Source organism: Orycteropus afer, unplaced genomic scaffold (assembly GCF_000298275.1).
Source record: "Orycteropus afer afer isolate SDZICR_OR568_19922 unplaced genomic scaffold, OryAfe1.0 scaffold00471, whole genome shotgun sequence".
NCBI lineage: Eukaryota > Metazoa > Chordata > Mammalia > Tubulidentata > Orycteropodidae > Orycteropus > Orycteropus afer.
This window is the reverse complement of record NW_006922058.1, coordinates 812174-827629: the sequence shown is the minus strand read 5'-3', so window position 1 is coordinate 827629 and position 15456 is coordinate 812174. Positions and strand designations below refer to the sequence as shown.

At 58.0% G+C, this 15456-nt stretch overlaps 1 protein-coding gene across 1 annotated transcript in view; it reads left to right on the top strand.

Annotated features, from left to right (window-relative positions):
* Positions 1 to 14551, top strand: part of BRD1 (bromodomain containing 1) — a 49427-nt gene extending 34876 nt beyond the window's left edge. The window contains exons 7-12 of the mRNA XM_042782796.1: positions 2704 to 3192; positions 10734 to 10869; positions 11216 to 11343; positions 11512 to 11621; positions 12064 to 12218; positions 14368 to 14551. Coding sequence (XP_042638730.1) covers positions 2704 to 3192; positions 10734 to 10869; positions 11216 to 11343; positions 11512 to 11621; positions 12064 to 12218; positions 14368 to 14551 — 1202 coding nt within the window. The remainder of the gene's footprint in view (positions 1 to 2703; positions 3193 to 10733; positions 10870 to 11215; positions 11344 to 11511; positions 11622 to 12063; positions 12219 to 14367) is intronic.
* Positions 14552 to 15456: the final 905 nt, after the last annotated feature.

Below are 15456 nucleotides of genomic sequence, written 5' to 3'. Positions count from 1 at the left end.
TGTCCCTGTCCCTGCAGGACTGTGCGTGTCCTAGAGTCACCCCTGTGGATCCCTGTCCCTGTCCCTGCAGGACTGTGCGTGTCCTAGAGTCACCCTTGTGGACCGCTTTTGGACTCTGCGTGTGGTAGAGTCACCCCTGTGGATCCCTGTCCCTGTCCCTGTCCCTGCAGGACTGTGCGTGTGCTAGAGTCACCCCTGTGGATCCCTGTCACTGTCCCTGTCCTTGCAGGACTGTGCGTGTCCTAGAGTCGCCCCTGTGGACCGCTTTTGGACTCTGCGTGTGGTAGAGTCGCCCCTGATGTCCTGTACTCTCCTCTCCTCCTTGATCACCTTGTGTTGACCATCCCTAGTGTCTACTGATTGCCTTTCCCCTCCTGCACGTTCATGCATGTCTACCCTCTAGTCATTGATTGAGCCTCCTTTGCCTTCCAACCCCAGGCCATCATCACAGAATGTATCTGTGTGTGTAAAAACCCTTTCCTGATTCTCTGTAGTAAGTAGTGGTCTCATACAGTATTTGTGGTTTGTAAGTCCTCCAGGTTTTGTGGCTTCATTCTCACTCTTTAGTGTTGCATCGTATTCCATCCTGCGTATGTACCGTCGTGTGCTGATCTGTTCAGCCGTTGCCATCTTTTTGCTGTTCTGAGTAACAAAATGAACACGGGGTGCACTTATCTATCCTTGTCGCGGCTCTTACATCTCTCGGATATATCGCCAGTAGTGGGATTGCTGAATTGTATGGTCTTTGTTTTCAGCTTTTTAAGGAAGTGCTGCACCATTTTCCACAGTGGTTGCACCATTTTACGTTTCCACCAGCAGTGGACGAGGGCTGCAGTCTTCAAAGCTTTCAGCAGGGGAGCACGTCTCCTGGTGTTTGAGTGGATGGTACCACGTAGTAACAAGCTCAGAATCTCACTCTCAGCAGAAGTGCTGCTGGTGGCCCCAGGCTTTCCTGCTAACCACTGCACGGTCACGTGTTGGTGGCCTGGGCTGTAAGTGTGGCATAGGAGCTGGGTATGGGTAGCTTTCCTGCTAACCACTGCACGGTCACGTGTTGGTGGCCTGGGCTGTAAGTGTGGCATAGGAGCTGGGTATGGGTAGCTTTCCATTTTCAAAATGGCATTTTGAATTGAAAATAAATACACATAGGAGCCCTGGTAGCGCAGTAAGTTAAGCACTCGTCTGCTAACAGAAAGATCAGTTGTTTGAACCTTCCAGCTGCTTTGTGGGAGACAGATGAGGCAGCCTGCTTCGGAAGATAACCGCGTTGGAAACTCTCTGGGCCAGATGTACTACTCTGTCTTCTAGGGGCGCTGTGAGTCGGAATTGATGCTGCACAGTGGGTTTGCTTTGGGCTTTACTTCTGTGAAGATTGACAGCCAAGGAAACCTCTGGGCCAGTTCTACTCTGTCCTCTAGGGGGCGCTGTGAGTCAGAATCGACTCCACGGCAGTGGGTATGATGTGGGCTTTGCTTCCATGAAGATTGACAGCCTTGGAGACCCTGTGGGGCAGTTCCACTCTGTCCTCTAGGGGCGCTGTGAGTCAGAATGGACTCCACGGCAGTGGGTGTGGTTTGGGCTTTGCTTCCATGAAGATTGACAGCCTTGGAGACCCTGTGGGGCAGTTCCACTCTGTCCTCTAGGGGCGCTGTGAGTCAGAAGGGACTCACTGGCTGTGGGTGTGGTTTGGGTTTTGGTCCTGTAAAGATGACAGCCTTGGAGACCCTGTGGGCAGTTCCACTCTGTCCTCTAGGGGGTTGTGAGTCAGAATCGACTCCACAGCAGTGGGTTTGGTTTTATGGGTTTATACGGACTCCGTATTTTCAGTGGTTTTTGGAAAGTTAGCAGGTTAGGTACAAACTGTACTGGTAGTGAATTACAGGGTGAAGCACCATTTGGACGGCTCTCGTTCTTGCTTTCCCATGGTGCTTCCTGCAGTGCAACCCAGTAAGAAACCTTGGGTCACCCCAGTGTGGAGTCACCTTGTCCTCACGGGCTGCCCTTTGTGCCCTGGGACAGCACTTCAGCCTCCCAGGGGTGAACTACATGGCTTCTGGGGAGCTTTACAGATTTGGCATTTTAAAAATCACTTAAATTTTCCAGAGATTGTGTTTTTGATCTTTAAAGTTCAAAAAGAGAAAAGAGAAGAAAAACCTACTGCTTCTGTTACATGAAAGCCTTGTGGGTAATTTCGATAAGTGATGACTGTGGGGAAGTCTGTCTGGTCAGAGAAATGGCATTTTCCTGGAAAGGGCTTGTCAGCACTTAAGTCTGTCTTTTGGTATCGAGCCAGAGAACTGTTGGTCAGAATCAGATTGACGATTCTTTCTGCTCTTGTTTGCCGACCTTGCCCTTTGTGGCACTGTCGGCAAACAGTAGCTGAAGGGCCCTTAGTGGTGTGAGATGAACATCTTTCCCTAAAGGTAAGTGAAATGTGGACTCCAGAAACCGCCCTGGAACTCGAATGACATGTTTACTGTGATATGTACGCTGGGGTGTGTGGGCCCATGGCGCCGGGTGCACGCCAGCCTCTGGCTGTAAGGCACTGCCCCCACGGCCCTGCCGGGTCCCAGGCCGCCGCGAATGCTAATGCTTGTTTCCTTGACTGACTCGTGTTGCGGTGGACGTCACATTTGTAGTACGTTTTATGACAGACTTTATCGTTACCAGTTTGCAAAATCACTTTATTTATAATTTTTTCAGGAGATAAATCTCCCCCTAAACTTGAACCATCAGATGCATTACCTCTTCCTTCAAACTCGGAGACTAATTCAGAACCACCAACCCTCAAACCAGTAGACCTCAACCCCGAGCAGAGTAAACTATTCAAACGAGTCACTTTTGGTAGTGCGTCACATAGCGCTGGCACTCAGAGCGCACTGGCGCACGGACAGCCTGCGGCGCCCTCTCCCGCCAGCCGAGGCGCGGTGCCGGCCGCCGTGCTGGCGGAACCTTCCGGCGATGTGAACAGACGCACCTCTGTTCTCTTCTGCAAATCGAAAAGTGTAAGCCCCCCAAAGTCTGCCAAGAACACTGAGACCCAGCCAACTTCTCCTCAGCTAGGGACCAAAACCTTTTTGTCTGTAGTCCTTCCGAGGTTGGAGACTCTTCTGCAGCCAAGGAAAAGGTCGCGGAGCACCTGTGGAGACTCCGAGGCGGAGGAGGAGTCTCCCGGAAAGCGCCTGGACACAGGTAACTGTCACGTGGGGCTGCGCTGGGCGGGGCGGGCTGGCGGGGATGGGGGGCGTACTTGGCGCCCCACGGTAACGTGCGTCGACAGCAGCCCCTGTGCGCCCGCGGTGGGCGTGCGCACCAACCACGGGGTACATGTGGCGTCCGCGGCATACGTGCGCCGACGGTGGCAGTGGCCACCCCCGGCCTACGCGCTCAGTGTCCCTTTGCTGTCCGGGTGCTGGGTGTGCGTTACACGGAGGTGGCCAGCTCCAGACCACAGGGAGCACAGTGGTGATTTTCAGATGTCCCCGATGGGTCCCAGGAAGGTTGGCGCCGTCGTGGGGAATGCCCGGGGGGGCGGGGGCGCAGGTGTGGGGGCTTTGCTCTGTCTTGTGTCTTGTTCTCCTCGTCCTTTTCCTTCTGATTTTTCTCGTACCCAGAGTGGGGAGATCTGGTCGTTTGTACGTTTTAGGTGGGTGTGTGATGGAGGTGCGTGGTGGCGTGTCGGGGGCTGTGTCTGCTGGTACTGCGCGTATGGGGCCACGGCACGCGGCTGGGTCCGCGGTCGTCTCCTGGGCCACGGGCTGCATGCAGGGTCCCTGACGCCCTGCTCCTTGGGCAGTGGGGCCTCCCTCTAGTGTGGCCAGCTGCCCAGTGGGGGCTCAGGGAGACAGAGTCATGGAACCCTGCTGCAGCCCTTCCTGTGGTTGTGTGAAAGCACGTGTGTCCATTACCTTGTGACTCTGTTGGTGTGTGTGTGGTGAGGTGGTGTCCCCTGCTGGAAGAGCACCAGGGGCAGCCGCTCGTGCTGCTGGGCCCGGAGGCTCCCCTTGTTTCCTGAACCCAGTGAGAAGCCCCACACTGCAGTGGTGGTGGCAGTCTGGGGACAGGGTGCCGAGTCCAAACCCTCAGCTGGCTGCAGAAGAGTGTCTGTGGCTCAGATTCCCAAGCACGTGAATGACTGTCACATGCTCACTCTGTCCATGGCTATGTGTGTGCTTCCCAAGTTCCCCTTCTGAGAGTGTCAGTGACTTGCTCACACTTTTGTTCGTCTGAATTCAGAGCTGGGCTCAGGTTTGCTGTGCTCTGTCCTCTGTGCATTTCCTTACTGGGCTGCACTGGTATTGAGTGGGAGGATGTGGGGGTGTGGCTCTGTGTTGACGTGTGGGGCCAGTGACCATGTGATTCTCCTGCATCTGCCTGATGCATCCACAGAGAGAGACCAAGAGCCTGTGGGGTATTTACACTGGGTGCCTTGGAAGAAGGGCCTGGTAGCCTGTTCCCAGAAAGCCATTGAAAGCCCGCATGGAGCTCATTTCTACCCTGACACAGACAGGAACGCTGTGAGGCTGAGTCAACTCTGGGGCGACGGGCTCAGCATCTCTGCAATTTCTTAATCATACCTTGGTCTTTGTTAGTGAAACATGAAGACTATTTGACCTTGTTCATTAAGCTCATCGAAAAGGTGCTGTAGTTACCGTAGAAGTTGGCTCATGTTGTGTGCACAGTCGAGTTATCACATGATGGTCAAGCGTGAGCTGCCATTCTGGACTGGCCTGTAGCAACCTCGGGCTTTGCTGTTGGCGTGGGAGGGTGCCCAGTGAGGCTCCCAGCCGCTTCCATCCTGACTGCTGGTAGCACAGGAACAGCCACACCAGCCTCGGGAGGCGGGGGGGCTCACTGCATGGGGTGCTCTCACGGCCAGCTCGCAGTGGTGCTGACTGGCCTCTGGGCCTCTTGGACTTGCTTATCTATCGGCGCCCCTCACAGAAGACACTGCCCTCCCTGGCTCTGTTTCCATGTTTTGTGCGTGTTGCACCTAGCCTGTGATGGTGAGTGTAAGCGCGTGGCGCGGCCCAGAGGGCGCGTGCCTGGCCTCACTGAACGCAGCCTCTGCTTTCTTGTTCCAGACTGGCAGTAGCTTGAGTGGACGCATGAGGAGGCCCTAAGCACTCGGCGAGCGAGTGCGCGTCGGTGGCGCGGCCTAGACCAGCCACCCCAAGCGGGCCTGCTGACGTCTGCCCACAGCCACCCCTCGCCTAGGGTTTGCCTGGTGCCCGCACCCCTGACCTCATAACCCTGCTCACCCGGACCTCTCGCTCCACCCACCGGTCTCCACAGTGCCGACTGCCTGCGCTCCCCTGTGTCTCTGGGGTTCAGGAGCTCAGCAGGATTCCCGAGGGAGAGGCTGAGGAGCCCCTGTGAGATGCCCACTCTGTGTGTGACGAAGGCAGACGCTGGGCATGGGGAAGGGCTGCGAACCTGGGAGGACTGGACCCTGTGACCCACACCTTGTGGATGCTGCGTTCTCAGGGCCCATGCTGGGCACTCCTGACTTCGTCTTGTTACTTCCAGCGACGGACTGTCAGTGACGCCGTTTGCTTGTCCTTTGAGATTCCCATTCTGAGATGCTGGCCGTGCCCAGGTGGTGGTGGGTGGGGTGAGAGTGGACGTGGTGAGTGGGCCGAGTCTGCGGAGCCGTGGGAGGCACTCGACCCCAGGACCTCAGGCTGCCACCCAGCGGTCTCTACCTCCTGGTCTGCTGGGTGCTCTGCCCTGGATTCTTATTCTTCACTCTTAGCCCGGCTGGGGCTGGAGCTCTGCTGGGCACCAGCGTGACTGTGGGCCGTGGTGGGCCATCCGAGCAGCGACCCGCCCTGCGACCCGCCCTGCTCCCAGCCGTGCAGCAGTGCGCCTTCTGTCTGTGGTCCTGAGAAGCAGAGGGGAGGTACTCTGCTCCTGTGCCGTGTGCGAATGCGCTAAGTCTGGTGCTTCCACAGACGACTTACTGGACACATTCCGGAACCCAGTATCAGCCCCCATCAGGAATGAGGCACACACGGCGCGTTCCACATGGCCCCTGGCCTCTTTCTGTTTCTGAGTTTCCGTGGGGTTTCCTTCTCTGGTTCCTCTTCCCTTGTTTTCCTCCTGATACTCTCCAGGGTCTTATCAAGTGACCCCCACTGTCCACCACCGCAGACCCACTAAATGCCTGCCGTCAACTGACCAGTCACAGAAGCGGGGCCAGGCATCTCTGCTCAGCACTGATAGTTTTCAGCCTTGCCCTTCCCGACTCTGCTCTGGACACGGACGACGGTGCTCGGCCGCCTCAGCCGCTGTGTTTGCGTCTCACAGAACGGACGACGGTGCTCGGCCTCCTCAGCTGCTGTGTTTGTGTCTTATAGAGAGTCTGAAAAGTACAAAAATAAATGTACTGCTGTTGCTAGTAGCAACGTTTCACGTGTAAATGGAACATGGTCACCCCAAAGATAATGTGCCCTGCTGACCGATGCTCACATCACAGCACCCACATGGTGGGCCCCTCACTCGGAGCTGCACTGCCACGACCCTCGGCCTGCTCGCCGAGCAGGGTCTGCCTGCTGCTGCGTCTGCTGCGTCCTGGAGGCTCCCGTGGCGTGGACGTGGCCTTCAGTGACCTGCCTTTGTATGCGGTTCTGGTCACCAGGCTGTCATTGCAATGCCAGACGGAGCCCTATCGTGATGAGCAGCAGGCTGTGTTTGATAGACCAGCGTGGAGAGTGAGCTGGTGGGCCTGACCCAGGAGGAAGGCACCCCACCTTCCTGCCATGGCATATGTACACACAGCCATTGCAGTGGTCACCACCACCTGTGGCCAGCCTGCCTGAGGGCCGTGCCTGGAGGCTGCTGAAGGGCCTGGCAAGTGTGGCATGTGGACTGTGGGGGTTCTTGGGCTTGAGAAGCCTTCCCTGAGAGATTGGATGCCTGAGCGGGACCTGGGGACTCCCTGCGCCCCCAGTGCCGTGGCCGAGCCTGACGGAGGAGCAGGGGCAGAGTGCCCTCACCCCAGGTGCTGCAGCTGACCCTGAGAACAGCGAGAGGGAGGTGGGGACCCACAGATGGGGTCCTGAAGGTGAGGTCAGCCATGGAGCAAGGCGGGGGACAGGGCTTGGGGGCCCAGTACCCTTTGGCCATGTGAAACTCCACTCCTCCCAGAGTGGGCAGACACTTGGACGGACTCCAGCCATGTGCTCTTGTTGAGCCCACCCAGAGCTGGCGTGCCTGGCCTGTTCCCAGCCCCGGCTCCATCCAGCAGCAGCCTGGCCATTGCGGAGAGGTCCTGCACATTCAGCCTTGGCTGGGTTCCGGGCCTGGCACCTGCCAGGTGTGAAGTCTGTGGTGAGACATGAGGAGTTTCACCACATGGGCTGTGACATCCCCCAGTGGGTCAGGCGATCTTGCCTTTCCCAGGATCGCTGATCCTGCCCTCGGTGGTCTCTGGAGCACCTGGCATCCACACTGGGATGGGAATAGCATGCTCAGAGTGGGCGTGGAGGTGGCTGTAGCGGCCTTCGGGTCACATATGTGCCTGTGACGCCTGTCTTGGCCTGAGGTCCTGGCGATGCTGCTGATGCACTCAGGTGCGTTGGTCTGGTCCCGTTGGGTGAGCACTTACCCAGTCCGAGCTGCTATTCTTGTGTTCTCTGTGCCCAGCTGGCTGCCACCATGTGCAGATGCTGGGCTGTGGGTTCTACATGGGTCTCCTTGGGGGCTGTGTGGTGTTCATGCCCTTCACAAGTTCCTTCCAGGTGCCTGTCATGGTAAAGGGCTGCATGCTTTTCCAGAATAGCCGCTGCCCCTGGCCTGCCAGGGAGAGTAGTCTATCAGGTTAGGGTTTAGATGGTTGGTGAGGCTGCAGTCATAGCCAGGGGCTGCACATGTGCTGTGCCTCTTAGTCTTTGCACCTTTGCACGCTGATGGCCACACTGCCACTATAGCTTTGTGCTGTCCCTCCTGGCTGACTGTTCTCATCACACTTTGAGCATTGTGTCCGGGCTACAAGCCCCTATGCTCAGCAACCTTTGGGTAGACCAAGTGTGTTGCAGTCAGGGCTGTGAACTGGGTCACACTGGTTCAGTCGTGGCCAACATGGGAAATTGGAGCAGATCCAAGTTTTAGATGTGAGTGAAGTGGACTGATGGTTGGAGCAGGAAAATAATAGGTTGAAGCCCTAGAATGAAAACTCAGAAGAGGTTTGGTAGCCCTTTCAGAAGCCTGATGCGGAGACGGATTACTGGCAAGACTCTGAGTGAAACACATTCAAAGGGGTGTGATTGGCCGCCATCTTTGAGCAGGGTACTGTTGTTTCTGACTCTGTTGGTGAAGAGATTTGATCGCTATGTGATGCACATGCTGCCCTTGTTTTCTACTAGAGAGGTTAAGTCTAGCAGGGTGTCGACTTTTCCCTTTTTGGTTCTGGTACACTCATATTTTATAAATTTGGGTCTGTTCCAGTGTTGCTGCGTTGGCCGTGACTGAACCAGGAAGAACTTCTTTGAAGGTCTGGTTTTGCAGCAGTAGTAGTGTCAGAACCTGTCTCACTCAATTCCTGAGTGACGTGAACCAGGATCAGCCCAAAGCTTGATTCCTATGAGGTGGAGGCCAGATGTACCTCACTCTCCAACCTTTTTACCCATTCTGATGTCTGCTATCCCTCCCATGGCAGTCTCCTTCTCTTCTGGGGTCGGTAAACTGCTACAGTGGCCACACAGAACGTACAGACGACTTTCAGTCAATAAGTCAAGGGCTTATTACGGAAGTAACAGGGTGCAACTTGGGATCTGGACCAGGATGCGTGCAGCACACTCTTGCATGGCTCTCCTGCACTGGAGAGCACAGCCCTCCCTTCTTCAGGCCGCCCAGCTCTCGGCTCATCTCCACCAGCCATGCAAGCAAGCAGGCCCCCTCTCGGCCCCCTTGGGACAGGTCTCCCTGCCTTTGACCTCTCTGCTGCTAACTGACCTGGCATGTTCCAGCCTCCTTAGAAGGTTCCTCGTCTCCTCTCTCTCCCTGCCCCTTCCCTTTTCTTCTTTTGGAAACTTCCGTGGGACTGTCTGCTTATGTAAGCAAGCTGCCTCTCGATTTCAGGCATGGCCCACCCTGCAGGGCCTCAAACTGACCAGTCCCCTTGGTGGCCTGTAGTCACTTCATTTGCATAAGTATATTGACCAATTCCTGCAAGTAGCCAGTCACAGGTCAGGCTACAGCCAGGGCCAGACAAAAAGTTTCAAACCACAAATTGCCTATAGCTCACCCGAGGAATGCCATTCAACCTGGAGGAAGTAACAAACTCTCTGGGGTAGAAAACTAGGGCAAAGGTCACTGCTCAGGGCTCAGGGGAAATCTCTCAAGATGTTTTGCCAAATACCAAGGCAGAGGCCACATAACTTCATCGCATGAGGTGTGGGCGCCTCACCCATCAGGCACTTGCAGGCATGGCCTTTCTGGACAGCCTGTCTGGGGACCGCTGTTCAGGCCTGCGTGGTACCTACCACTCGAGAGTCCTGTCTCCAGAGCATGGAGCCTGAAGCCCTAGGCAGACTGTCTGATGCCCCTGATGGGTCAGGCTAACGTGGGGGTCTGTGCTATGGGGTCCCAGGGTGCTCTCTGCCCCCTCTGCGACCCTGCTTCTCACACACAGACACCCCCCCGCCATCTTACTTGGCTTGGAGAACTTGGGAAGTCTCAGTTTTCCTGCAGATGCCCTGATTCTAAACAGGGTTGCACCCTGACCAGCTGCAGTGGCCACTTACAGACGTGAGTGAGGTTTGTGAAATTGGCGTTTTCCCTCATAGCCTGTGGTGAGGTGCGCCTGTAAGGTGGCTTCAGATGCTGTGGGGTAGGTCTGTCCAGGGCTGCAGGGCGGCCAGTTTCTCACGGTGATGGCAGCACTGGTAAGGTGTGCCCGTGTCCCTCGTTTCAGCAATTCCTGCTTGTTGAGAAAGTGAAGGGAAGCTAAAACTGCCGGTGGAGGGGCTGGAACCCGCTCACTTTAGAACATGCAGAGGAAACGCTGCCCTTACTGGACTGCTCATTTCCTCCAGGAGCAGGTTTCTCGTTCCTTGTAAAGGTCTGGGATGAGGATTCCTTGGAGAAAGCAGAGTTGTGGCACCTGGCTGCCAGCCTCAGAGCCTGGGTGTGGATGGCCTCAGCGCTCAGGGGTCTGCCCCTGGTGTCATCTGCTGTGACTTGGGCGGAGGGGCCTCAGGTCAGCCTGTGAAGGTTCAGTGCGTGTCCACACTCGGCTGGGGAGAAGCTGCAGGCCAGTGGTTGGGCTGCGGGCACAGCTTGGGGAGCAGCTGGGTGTCAGCCGGACACATTTGTGGCCACTGGCTTGGGGCTCAGACCCGGCGCAGGGCTCGCGAGGGCTGGCGTGCATGCGGTGCCGGTTTCCCTGTTCCTGGAGCCCTGCTCGTGAGCTCTTGCTGCCGTTACTCGGTGCGCAGCGCCGCCACAGCATGGTGGGGGGCCTTGACCGTGGGTGCCTCTCTGTGAGGAGGGCTGGCCCAGTCATTCTGGAGACACTGAGCTCCCAGACGGCCTTGGATCCGAGACGATGACCCTTGCCGCCCTTAGGTGGTTCCTCCACCCCCCACCGGCGTCTGTGCGTGTGATCCACATCACCGCGTGTGTTCACTCTGTACCCCGTCCGTGTGCGCCGGGTGTGTGGGGCTGGGCATCGGGAGGGGCGCAGGGTGGCCTGTGGCGCCTCTGCTCAGCCGCGTTCGCTCCTGTTTCAGGTCTCACCAACGGCTTTGGGGGTGCGCGGGGTGAGCAGGAGCTAGGTGGCGCCCTGGGGAGGAAGGCTGCGCCCCGGCGTCGCTGCGCCTCTGAGTCCAGCATCTCTTCCAGCAACAGCCTGCTCTGCGATACAAGGTGAGCCACGCCGCGGACCGGGTGGGTGAGCTCTGGATGGGGTGCTTCCTGCCCTGCGTTTCTGGAACGAGGGGCCCTCAGCTCCACTTCTGAGCCCCGTGAGCCAAGTCGGGGATGCAGGAGTGTGTGTCCCACCCAAAAGTGGGAACCACACCGTGCAGTAGGGGCACACGTGGAATCTGAAGTCACAGTTGGCCATTCCTCCTTCAGGCTGGCTCTAGCGAAGGCGGATAGGGGAGCCCGGCCTCTCGCCTGCAGGTGGCACTGTTGTGACTGGGAAGGGCTGCCGCGGGAGGGAGCCGTGCCCTGGGAGGTGTGTGCCCTCGCTCACGCAGTGCCTCTGCAGTTTCAGCACGCCCAAGTGTGGCCGGGGCAAGCCAGCCCTGGTGCGCAGGCACACCCTGGAGGACCGCAGCGAGCTCATCTCCTGCATCGAGAACGGCAACTACGCCAAGGCGGCGCGCATCGCCGCGGGTGAGTGCGCCTGCGGCGCTGTGGGGGCGCCCTGGGGCTGCGGTGGCAGGGGCGGCGGAAGGTTCTCCCCAGGGAAGCTGGGGGGTGGCCCACCTTCGGGGGCCTGCTGGGCTCCCGCCCAGCCTGCGGGCTGCGTGCTGACGGCTGCCGCTGTGCTGTCCTCCGCAGAAGTCGGCCAGGGCAGCATATGGACCTCCACCGACGCCGCGGCCTCGGTGCTGGAGCCCCTGAAGGTGGTGTGGGCCAAGTGCAGCGGCTACCCCTCCTACCCTGCGCTGGTGAGTGTGTGGCTGGGGGGACGGCCTGGGGAGGGTAAGCCACCGAGATGACCCTGCACCCAGGGAGAGAGCGTCCCTGGGGCTGCTTCTGCGGGTCGGGGTCCTGAGGGACCCCTGTGTGACCCCTGAGGGACTGCTGTGCCTGGGGCCCCGCCCACTGATAGTACTGGGGGTGGGGCCGGGAGGAACTCAGACCAGGAGTGTGTGGCAGTCCTGTGGCCTTGCCTCTGTGGGCCTTGGCCTTGACTGAGCACCAGCACTGGGCATTCTTCAGGCTCTGGGTCGTCGAGCAGAGGGTCCGTCGCTGCCGTATGAAGACAGCCTTCTGCACTGACCTCTGGCCTCTGCCCAGCAGCCCTGAGCCCCTGGCGTGCGGGCACTGTGACCTGCCTGCTGGGGGGGGCAGGAGCTCTTGGGGCCCACTCGTGTTCCCTTCCCACAGATCATTGACCCCAAGATGCCCCGTGTGCCTGGCCACCACAATGGTGTCACCATCCCGGCCCCGCCGCTGGACGTGCTGAAGATTGGCGAGCACATGCAGACCAAGTCGGAGGAGAAGCTCTTTCTGGTGCTGTTCTTTGACAACAAGAGGAGCTGGTGCGTTGGGGGAGGGCCTGGGGCTCCTGGCTGTGGGGGCAGGGCGCTTGGTCCGGTGCTTATTGGTCGTGTGCTTGTTGGACGGTGACAGTGGTGGGCGTGGCCCCTCTGGCTTGGGCACCCCACAGGTGCACGACCCTTGACTGAGTGGGCGAGTGCTCCACATGGGTGGGCCCTGGTCTGAAGTGGTCCGGCGCTTCACATGTGCGCAGCCATCGTCTGAGGTGGGCGGGCCCTGCCTGGCCCCGCGGGACAGCTGGACAGGGCTGTGGGCACCGGCATCAGCCCTTACTTCTCCCTACCCCTGCTGGCCTGGCCCAGTTTCTCTCTTGGTTTCTCACCCATGTGCTGTTGCCGTAGCAGCTGTGGGGTCCTGCACTCTCCCCGCCCTCTGTCCCACACACCTGCCCCAGCACACTCTCACCGCTGGCCTTGGCACCTGCTACCTCATCTGCACGCCCCTTCCAGGCGACGTCCTGGCGGCACCTCTTAACCTGGCCCTGCAGCTCTGTCTCCCCTCCTCACCCCCTCCCACCGCTGCTCGCTGAACACCCTGCCCCTCACTATGCTGGCCTGTCCCTGCCCAGAGTGCCTGGGAGCCCCGGTATACCACGTCCCGTTGGACTGAAGCCACCACTGAGTGTAGGACCCACATTTACGCCCCACCCGGGAGGGTGGGCCCTGGTGACCCTCTGCAGTGACCCTTCTCACAGAGCCACGCCCTTATCACACACAAGTGTGAGTGGCTTGTGCCTGAGTGCCTTTCACAGGGACTCAGCTCACAGTGCCCACTTGGCTGCGAGTGTAGGGCTCAGCCCCCGTGGGCCCCAGCCCCGTGTGCAGGGCTCAGCCCCCGTGGGCCCCAGCCCCGTGTGCAGGGCTCAGCCCCCGTGGGCCCCAGCCCCGTGTGCAGGGCTCAGCTGCTGTCAGATCCACTGACACTCGGCCCAGCCTCATCTCGGGGTGGCAAGTGTGGAGCTTACACAGGCACATTCTGGCCATCGCCTGGGTCTGGCAGTGACCGGCAGAGCTGCTCTGTGGTGATCGGTCTTGACCTGCTATCACGTGCCTGCTTTGCAGTTGTCTCCAAGTCAGACCTGAGGGTGGCCCCGCCATGTCTGACTGAGCCAGCCGCCACTCTGGAGGTGGCGAGTGTGGCTACCTCCTGCCCAGCTGGGCTCAGACCCTCCTTCCACAGGGGCGCCCCTGCACTCTGCCCAGCGGTCCCTCCTGCTCTGACTCCCCTGCGCTCCCGTGCCCCCTCAGTGTGTGCGTGTGTGGAGAACGCGTGTGGATGTGCATTCACATGCATACATGGCTCTGAGAGTGTATGTGAGCACGTGTATGCATGTTAGTGCGTGTGTACGCAGGCACATGAGAGACTGCATGTGCACCTGAGTGTGAGTATGTGCATGTGTACATGAGCATGTGTGTGCAGGATTGGGTGTGTGTGAGCGTGTGCCAATGGGTACACGTGCGTGAGTGCCCTAGTAGGTCTCCATGTGTGTTTGAGTGCCAGTGAGCGTATGTGTGTGCATGTCCACGTGTGTGCCAGTGTGTGCACATGTGCCCGCTTGTGTGCCAGCGTGGGTGTGCATGTCTGTATGTCCCAGTGTGTGCACGTCCACGTGTGCCATCGCGTTTGCATGTCTGTGTGTGTGCCAGCGTGTATGTGCGTGTGTACCTGCCTGTGTGCTTGTGGCCCTGACATCCTGCAGTGGTACCATGGCCTGTCAGAGGAGGGGGTGGGGGGCTGTGCTCAGCCTGCTGCTTGTGAGCCTCCAGGGGGCGGGAGGCCCTTGTCTCCAGGGCTGCTGGAGAGGTGGCTGCCATGGCAAGGACCCGTCTGAGTCTGCCCTGCCAGCGTCGGTGGCCAGACCCGGGGGGTGCAGGATGGAGGGACCACTGTCCCCAGGGCAGGCCCTGGCATGGGTCCCAGCTTTGCTCTGTAGTGAGGTGCTCCTGGCACCTTGTACGTGTAGCCTGGCCTTCACTGCATGGTGCCGACCCTTGTAACAGCTTTGGGTGGCTGTGCTGGGCCTCCTTTCAAGCCAGAGGGGCTCTGAGGTGTGTGTGGGTGTCTCAGGAAGCACGGTGAAGTCCGGTGGACGCGCGGCACTCACTTTAACATCTCTGTACTTTGAAAAAGGCAATGGCTCCCCAAGTCCAAGATGGTTCCCCTTGGGATTGACGAGACCATTGACAAGCTGAAGATGATGGAGGGCCGGAACTCCAGCATCCGGAAGGCTGTGCGGATCGCCTTTGACCGCGCCATGAACCACCTGAGCCGCGTCCACGGGGAGCCGGTCAGCGACCTCAGCGACATAGACTGAGCCGCTGCAATGGCCCCGACCCCTGTGCATAGTGTTGATACTGTATATACTTGTATATGGTTCACGACTTAACTTATTCTCCTCCTAGCCGTAGCCCTTTCGTTCTCTTCCTCGGGGCGGGAGGTGATTCCGTTTTCTACAGACTCTGCCCCGGCGCCCGGAGCGCGGAGTGCATGGGCCAGAAGGCGCGGCATCCGCGCCGCGTCGCCCTCACGCCCGACGGTGCTGCTTCCGCCACCTCCTTCGCTCTGTAGCTTTTTTTAAAGACTTTTGAATGTTGGATAATTTTGTAAGTCATACTCTTTACACAGAGTACCGCTTATTTAATAAGACGGATGTAAATTTACGACGGCAAATGTGTATTTTAAGAAAGAAAATGACCTTATTTTGAATGGTACTTTGTGCAAAGAGCGCACCACTCGCACATCACCAAAAACACTCCTGCTGCCCAGGCGGCCCCGGGCGGCTTGTCCTGTCTGCCCGCGGCCTCCCCGTCTGGCCCTCATCCCACCACCAGGGCCCAGCGGGCTGTTTATTGTAGAAATTGTATTCATTTGCTTTATAATGAAAATAAATTTACAAAAGTATATTGATAAGCATTTTTATACAGCACATGAAGATCCACCCTGCTTTGGGAGAAGGCGGTAGCGTTGTGTAATGACTGGACGGCTGTGTGTACTTTGATTTTTGTAATTGTCCTCTTGTTTACAGTGAGGGGCTTTCTGTAACTTGTTTTCCTTTAGGACACTTTGGTAGCAATAGGAACTTTGGATACATTTTTGTATGGTACATGTGATGTACATAGAATTAGGACTTTATTTTTATTTTTAAGAGGTAAAAGCATTATGTTAGGGAAAGTAGGGAGGGTTTCCAGAATGCATTTTTTATATTAAAAAATAAAAGTC